At 46.3% G+C, this 9,021-nt stretch overlaps 1 protein-coding gene across 1 annotated transcript in view; it reads left to right on the top strand.

Moving 5' to 3' along the window:
• LOC135538864 (zinc finger SWIM domain-containing protein 6-like) overlaps positions 1 to 8,156 on the top strand; it is a 19,621-nt gene extending 11,465 nt beyond the window's left edge. Inside the window, exon 5 of the mRNA XM_064964747.1 lies at positions 8,002 to 8,156. Coding sequence (XP_064820819.1) covers positions 8,002 to 8,156 — 155 coding nt within the window. The remainder of the gene's footprint in view (positions 1 to 8,001) is intronic.
• The last annotated feature ends 865 nt before the right edge of the window (positions 8,157 to 9,021 follow it).

The raw sequence follows: 9,021 nt of genomic DNA on the forward strand, positions 1-9,021 counted from the left end.
GATTTGAGAATAGGTTACCCATCCTTCTGGGCGACGACACTACATTGTTGCCTGCCATAATATTAATTTACATTTACATATTTTAGTCAATTATCCAGAGCAACTTACAGGAGCAATTAGGGTCAAGTGCCTCTGTTGCTGTGCTCAAGGGCACAGCAACAGAGGCTTGTCAGCTCAGAGATTCAAACCAGCAGCCTTCCAGTTACTGGCCCAATGCTCTGACCACTAGGCTACCTGCCACCCTGAGTGACAGTTTCTGACAGACCAAACAACCTGCATGTCTTTGTACTTATTTATTTATTTACTTACTGATTTCCATGTCTAACCCCATCATCCCCCCACCCTTCATTAATGTTGTTACTGATTGCCCTGTTTGTGATTTTGTGATATTATATCGTTCAGGAATCATTCCATTTGCAAAGTACAATGTACATTGTTTTGTCATGTCAATAAAGCAATTTAAATGAAATAGAGAGATATAGAAAAAAGAGAAAGAGGGGCTGAGAGGTTGAGAGGCTGACCCTCACGCCTTCAACTGGACTATCCCATTTTCTGTGTAATACACTCTTTCGGTGAACATCCCAAATGGCGCACTATTCCCTATATAGGGCATTACTTTTGACCAAGGCTCTGACTTCACCACTGCCATTTGGGACGCACACCTGGCCACCCCTCAACTCAGAGATGATATCAGGCTTAACACGCACTTCAGGCTAAACTAGGGAACTAGGAATCCAGGGGTACTGGATTCAGTGCTCCCAACTGGGTTCCTGAGTGGCGCAGCTGTCTAAGATGCTGCATCTCAATGCAAGAGGTGTCAATGCAGTACCTGGTTCAAATCCACGGTGCATCACATCCAGCTGTGATTTGGAATCGCATAGGATGGTGGACAATTGGCCCAGTGTCAGCTGGGGTAGGCTGTCAATGTAAATAATAATTTGTTCTTAACTGACTTACTTTGTTAAATAAATGTGAAAAATTCAGAAAAATTCAGTACTACTGTGACTATGTGTGGTTGTCATTTCATGACAGCATTTGAGTGCCAGTATGTGAATTTGTTTGCTCTAGTCATTGGGAACCAAGCCAATTTCTGAATAGAGATCACCAGTTTGCCTATGCATAGTGTCTCCAGCTTAGAAGAACCATGTCAATATTGTTCTTTATCACAGCAACAAACAGGATAACAATTGACATCAGCGAATAATCTAAACCCAGGGGCAAAATGTGTAAAAAAAAAAAAATACAATTTCATTCTATTTGCCACATGCGCCGAATACAACCTGACAGTGAAATGCTTACTTACAAGCCCTTAACAATGCAGTTTTAAGAAATATTTGTGTTAAGTAAAAATAACAAATAATTAAAGAGCAGCAGTAAAATAACAAGCGAGGCCATATACAGGGTGTACCGGCACAGAGTCAATGTGTGGGGGCACCGGGTAGTCGAGATAATTGAGGTAATATGTACATTTAGGTAGCGTTAAAGTGACTATGCATAGATAATAACAGAGAGTAGCAGCAGTGTAAGAGGGGTCTGGGTAGCCATTTGATTAGCTGTTCAGGAGTCTTATCGCTTGGGGGTAGAAGCTGTTAAGAAGCCTTTTGGACCTATATTTGGCGCTCCGGTACAGATTGCCGTGTGGTAGCAGAGAGAACAGTCTATGACTTAGGTGGCTGGAATTTTTAGGACCTTCCTCTGACACCGCCTGGTATGGAGGTCCTGGATGTCAGGAAGCTTGGCCCCAGTGATGTACTGGGCCGTACACACTACCCTCTGCAGTGATGCAACCAGTCAGGATGCTCTCGATGATGCAGCTGTAGAACGTTTTGAGGATCTGAGGACCCATGCCAAATCTTTTCCGTCTCCTGAGGGGGAATAGGCTTTGTCATGCCCTCTTCACGACTGTCTTGGTGTGTTTGGCCCATGATAGTTTGTTGGTGATGTGGACACTAAGGAACTTGAAGCTCCTCTTCTTCTTCCCTTATGACAGAGCGAGCTTTCTTCTGTGTGATTAAGTTGACAGCTCCTAAGGACCTCAAATATGAGTGTATAGCAGGGTTAGGTGTCTTTGTCCTACCATTCCCAGTCTGACAGAGCAGCTTTCACAAATTAAATGTAGAGCCGCTGACAGCCAAAGGAAATAAATGCCTCAGCCAAGACAAACCAGCCACAGAGCCAGAGGCGCAGGCCGGGGAATAAAAGAGAGGATGATGGGTGATTGAGCGATTGCATTCACAAGCAGCCGGCTCAAATGTTGAGAGGATGGGCAGCAATATTCTCACATTAATAAGCAGACCGCATTACGAATCTAAGACCTGATAAATAGGTAGCGAGAGAGAGAGAGAGCCCAAGAGAGAGAGAGGTAGGTGAGAGAGAGGAAAGAAGGTGAGAGAGAGATCTGGCTTTGACTAGCCAACAGAATATGTCAACAAGTTAGTTCTGAATTGCTTTAATACAGCAATGCATTCTGACACCATGAATTTAAATCGATTTCACCTCGTTCATATAGTTGGTAGAAATTACAAGGGATTAAATATAAACCTCCGCCAGCTGAAGGAGAAGAAGATCCGGTATAATAAGGGTATGTTGTTTACATCATCTAGGTAGCAAGCTTCTTTGCAAAAAACTAGCATAGTATTCATGGCACATTGTAAATATCTGACTGCTACTAGGATAGTATCCTGTACAAGACACAAGACTTTAATGCATAAACAAGCTAACAAATATTAGTTCAATAAAATATGGAACAGTAAATGAAAATGTTTGAGAGAGAGAGAGAGATAGAGAGAGGGTGGGGGCGAGAGAGAGAAAGGTGAGAGATAGATGTATGCAGCCATAAAGAGGGGGCAGTGGTGTTATTATGAGCAGATCAAATAAAGAGTGATAGGCCAAGCACCTGTATAAGCCCCTACTCTCTATAACCACATCTCTCATCACTCGTACAAGCCCCTACTCTCTATAACCACATCTCTCATCATAACCCCCACTCTCTATAACCACATCTCATCACTCGTACAAGCCCCCACTCTCTATAACCACATCTCTCATCACTCGTACAAGCCCCTACTCTCTATAACCACATCTCTCATCACTCGTACAAGCCCCCACTCTCTATAACCACATCTCTCATCACTCGTACAAGCCCCCACTCTCTATAACCACATCTCTCATCACTCGTACAAGCCCCCACTCTCTATAACCACATCTCTCATCAGCCCCCCACTCTCTATAACCACATCTCTCATCACTCGTACAAGCCCCCACTCTCTATAACCACATCTCTCATCACTCGTACAAGCCCCCACTCTCTATAACCACATCTCTCATCACTCGTACAAGCCCCCACTCTCTATAACCACATCTCTCATCACTCGTACAAGCCCCCACTCTCTATAACCACATCTCTCATCACTTGTACAAGCCCTCACTCTCTATAACCACATCTCTCATCACTCGTACAAGCCCACACTCTCTATAACCACATCTCTCATCACTCGTACAAGCCCTCACTCTCTATAACCACATCTCTCATCACTCGTACAAGCCCCCACTCTCTATAACCACATCTCTCATCACTCACCCCCACTCTCTATAACCACATCTCTCATCAAGCCCCCACTCTCTATAACCACATCTCTCATCACTCTCTCATACAAGCCCCCTCTCTATAACCACATCTCTCATCACTCGTACAAGCCCCCACTCTCTATAACCACATCTCTCATCACTCGTACAAGCCCCCACTCTCTATAACCACATCTCTCATCACTCGTACAAGCCCCCACTCTCTATAACCACATCTCTCATCACTCGTACAAGCCCCCACTCTCTATAACCACATCTCTCATCACTCGTACAAGCCCTCACTCTCTATAACCACATCTCTCATCACTCGTACAAGCCCCCACTCTCTATAACCACATCTCTCATCACTCGTACAAGCCCCCACTCTCTATAACCACATCTCTCATCACTCGTACAAGCCCCCACTCTCTATAACCACATCTCTCATCACTCGTACAAGCCCCCACTCTCTATAACCACATCCACTCTCTATAACCACATCATCACTCGTACAAGCCCCCACTCTCTATAACCACATCTCTCATCACTCGTACAAGCCCCCACTCTCTATAACCACATCTCTCATCACTCGTACAAGCCCTCACTCTCTATAACCACATCTCTCATCACTCGTATATGACCACATCTCTCATCACTCGTACAAGCCCCCACTCTCTATAACCACATCTCTCATCACTCGTACAAGCCCCCACTCTCTATAACCACATCTCTCATCACTCGTACAAGCCCCCACTCTCTATAACCACATCTCTCATCACTCGTACAAGCCCCCACTCTCTATAACCACATCTCTCATCACTCGTACAAGCCCCCACTCTCTATAACCACATCTCTCATCACTCGTACAAGCCCCCACTCTCTATAACCACATCTCTCATCACTCGTACAAGCCTCCACTCTCTATAACCACATCTCTCATCACTCGTACAAGCCCCCACTCTCTATAACCACATCTCTCATCACTCGTACAAGCCTCCACTCTCTATAACCACATCTCTCATCACTCGTACAAGCCCCCACTCTCTATAACCACATCTCTCATCACTCGTACAAGCCCTCACTCTCTATAACCACATCTCTCATCACTCGTACAAGCCCCCACTCTCTATAACCACATCTCTCATCACTCGTACAAGCCCTCACTCTCTATAACCACATCTCTCATCACTCGTACAAGCCCTCACTCTCTATAACCACATCTCTCATCACTCGTACAAGCCCTCACTCTCTGTAACCACATCTCTCATCACTCGTACAAGCCTCCACTCTCTATAACCACATCTCTCATCACTCGTACAAGCCTCCACTCTCTATAACCACATCTCTCATCACTCGTACAAGCCCCCACTCTCTATAACCACATCTCTCATCACTCATACAAGCCTCCACTCTCTATAACCACATCTCTCATCACTCGTACAAGCCTCCACTCTCTATAACCACATCTCTCATCACTCGTACAAGCCTCCACTCTCTATAACCACATCTCTCATCACTCGTACAAGCCCCCACTCTCTATAACCACATCTCTCATCACTCGTACAAGCCTCCACTCTCTATAACCACATCTTTCATCAGTCATACAAGCCCCCACTCTTTATAATCACATCTCTCATGACTCCTGTTCTCTGGAGTTCATTGCCCTCCACTGAGTAGCTAAGAGTAGCCTCTCATGCAGCTTTGATGCAGGACGTTATGTTCCTTTACTTGTTTTCTCCATGTGCTCCCTCCACGCCAAGGTTCAAGAATTGCATACAAAAGTCTAATCGATTGGTCAGTGCAGCAGCAGGGAGAGTTTGACGGGTGCGTGCATGACTGTTCTCTACCTAACATCTGCTCTGCCACTCGCCTCACTCACATCCTAGAGGACTCCTCTGGTCTGACTCTGAGTGTGATTGAGGTGAGAAGCCTGGTCGTACACCCATGTAATCAAAGAGCATTGGAAAAGCTCCCCACCAGGCACCACTGGAAAGCAAACCACACTAGTTGGTATGGGATATGTCCCAAATAGCACCCTACTGCCTATCTAGTCCACTACATAGGGAATAGGGTGCCATTTGGGAAACAAAGGTGGAGACAGAGACATAGTGTGTGTGAGGAGAAAGCAGAGATTAATGTTTCAAAGAGCGCAGAGCAGCATCTGTCCTCCGACCAACTCCAGAGTCTTCATTATTATTAACAGAGAGGGGATGATTGACACAAATTACATCCTGCTTGCTAGCAAAGAAAATGAGAGACGCATAAAACATTTTCTCCACCAACAGGGCCGGCTCCAGTTATAACCCCCCGCCACTAGTGGGCCCCCCAAGTTTTTTAGGAACTCAGTCGGGTCTCGACTTACAGAATAGTAGAATACACAAGGTGTAAGTTCGAAATGTAGTTGTGCATCAGCAGTTTTTCTCTAGTTTTGTCAGTCACTGATAATCACTCAAATAGCAATGTAGGCTAACAATTTTTTGATTGGCAAGTTAGTCTAGCAAGTTATGTAAACTTGTAGTAATCATAGCCAAATATCAACTGGGCATGCAGGGCATGTGCCCAGGGGCCCTGACCTCCAGGGGGCCTCAATTGATTTTGTTTGTCACTCTCACTCAGAAATCATTACTGTTTTTCTCAGTCGCTTTGGTGCATTTCTTAGATCAAAAGTGCAATTCTTGATACTACTTGTACAAATTCCAAATCATCTAGTCACTTGTGCACATCATTAAAGCAATTTCTTATTCCTTTGAAAAAATTGCAATTGATAATGTACAAGTGTCAGCTTTTTTCCACATTATCAATTGCTCATGTCATGTAGTAGATGGTTCCCTGTTGAATAGTCTTACCCCTCAAAACATCTAGGCATTGGTTCCTTGCATAAGCCATTACATGCAAAATTGTTGAATATTTGTCATAAACTGTCAAGCATGGTTTTACACCCCCAATAAAGGAGTGGTTCTGCAGGTGGGGACCACAGACCACTTGTCAGTTCCTATGCTTCCTGGCTGATGTTTTGGTCACTTTTGAATGCTGGCAGTGCTTTCACTCTAGTGGTAGCATGAGACGGAGTCTACAACCCACACAAGTAGCTCAGGTAGTGCAGCTCATCCAGGATGGCACATCAATGCGAGCTGTGGCAAGAAGGTCTGCTGTGTCTGTCAGCGTAGTGTCCAGAGCATGGAGGCGCTACCAGGAGACAGGCCAGTACATCAGGAGACGTGGAGGAGGCCGTAGGAGGGCAACAACACAGCAGCAGGACCGCTACCTCCGCCTTTGTGCAAAGAGGAGCACTGCCAGAGCCCTGCAAAATGACCTCCAGCAGACCACAAATGTGCAAGTGTCTGCTCAAACGGTCAGAAACAGACTCCATGAGGGTGGTATGAGGGCCCAATGTCCACAGGTGGGGGTTGTGCTTACAGCCCGATACCGTGCAGGACGTTTGGCATTTGCCAGAGAACACCAAGATTGGCAAATTCGCCACTGGCGCCCTGTGGTCTTCACAGATGAAAACAGGTTCACACTGAGCACGTGACAGACGTGGCAGAGTCTGGAGACGCCGTGGAAAACATTCTGCTGCCTGCAACATCCTCCAGCATGACCGGTTTGACGGTGGGTCAGTCATGGTGTGGGGTGGCATTTCTTTGGGGGGTCCTCCATGTGCCCGCCACAGTCCTCCATGTGCCCGCCAGAGGTAGCCTGACTGCCATTAGGTACCGAGATGAGATCCTCAGACCCCTTGTGAGACCATATGCTGGTGCGGTTGGCCCTGGGTTCCTCCTAATGCAAGACAATGCTAGACCTCATGTGGCTGGAGTGTGTCAGCAGTTCTTGCAAGAGGAAGGCATTGATGCTATGTACTGGCCCGCCCGTTCCCCAGACCATAATCCAATTAAGCACATCTGGGACATCATGGCTCCAGGAGTTGGCGGATGCTTTAGTCCAGGTCTGGGAGGAGATCCCTCAGGAGATCCACCTCATCAGGAGCATGCCCTGGCATTGTAGGGAGGTCATACAGGCACGTGGAGGCCACACACACTACTGAGCCTCATTTTGAATTGTTTTAAGGACTTTACATCAAAGTTGGATCAGCCTGTAGTGTGGTTTTCTACTTTAATTTTGAGTGTGACTCCAAATCTAGACCTCCATGGGTTGATAAATTTGATTTCCATTGAGAATTTGTGTGATTCTTTTGTCAGCACATTCAACTATGTAAAGAAAAAAGTATTTAATAAGAATATTTCATTCATTCAGATCTAAGATGTGTTATTTTAGTGTTTCCTTTATTTTTTTGAGCAGTGTATATAGCAACAACCATTGTTGGGGCGGCAGGTAGCCTACTGTTTAAAGCTTTGGACTAGTAACCAAAAGGTTGCAAAATCAAATCTCAGAGCGGACAAGGTAAAAATGTGCTATTCTGCCCCTTATCAACTCTTATAGAGGTAAAGAAGCTCAAACTGTCACGCCTGTTCCCGCTCTTCCCCCCTGGCGCTCGAGGACACCAGGCTCTCCAGCATTACGCACTCCTGCCACCATCACGCACTCCTGCCACCATCAGTACGCACACCTGCCTTCCCCATCACACGCATCTGTGATTATTGGCAGTCAACCCACTGTTTCTCGACCATCATTGAAAATAAGAATTTGTTCTTAACTGACTTGCCTAGTTAAGTAAAGGTAAAACAAAAACATTCATAGAAGTGGCAAGACTGATCATCACTCAAGGGCCTTGGTCAAAAGTAGTGCTCTAAATAGGGAATAGGATGCCATTTTGGTCACAACAGATCTCTCTGAGAGGTAAAGGAGTTGAGACAATAAAGGTTTTAAAACTATGACATTTACTGTAATTTCTGAGTAGTGTCTAGACTGACAGCTCTTCGTTCATTGAGATTATCAACTCTTATAGAGGTAAAGTGTTGCGTTTTTTTTGCGGTGAAGGAGAGGAGGACCAAAATGCAGCGTGGTAATTTTTATACATGTTTAATAAACGAATAAACACGAACAAGATTGGCAGCTCTGGCTGCTCCATGCAGACTGGCAGCTCTGGCTGCTCCATGCAGACTAGCAGCTCTGGCAGCGCTGAACAGGCGGGAGACTCCTGCAGCGCAGAACAGGCGTGAGACTCCGGCAGCGCTGTAGAGGAGGAAAGCTCCGGCATTGCTGTAGAGGACGAAGGCTCCGGCATCGCTGTAGAGGACGAAGGCTCCGGCAGCGCTGGACAGGCAGGAGACTCCGACAGCGCTGTAGAGGAGGAAGGCTCTGGCAACGCTGGACAGGCGAGGCGCACTGTAGGCCTGATGCGTGGTGCTGGCACTGGTGGTACTGGGCCGAGGACACGCACAGGAAGCCTGGTGCGGGGAGCTGCCACCGGAGGGCTGGTGTGTGGAGGTGGCACAGGATGGACCGGACCGTGAAGGCGTACTGGAGATCTTGAGAGCAGGGCTGGCACAGGACGTGCAA

The sequence above is a fragment of the Oncorhynchus masou genome, unplaced genomic scaffold (assembly GCF_036934945.1).
Source record: "Oncorhynchus masou masou isolate Uvic2021 unplaced genomic scaffold, UVic_Omas_1.1 unplaced_scaffold_13___fragment_2___debris, whole genome shotgun sequence".
Classification (NCBI taxonomy): domain Eukaryota; kingdom Metazoa; phylum Chordata; class Actinopteri; order Salmoniformes; family Salmonidae; genus Oncorhynchus; species Oncorhynchus masou.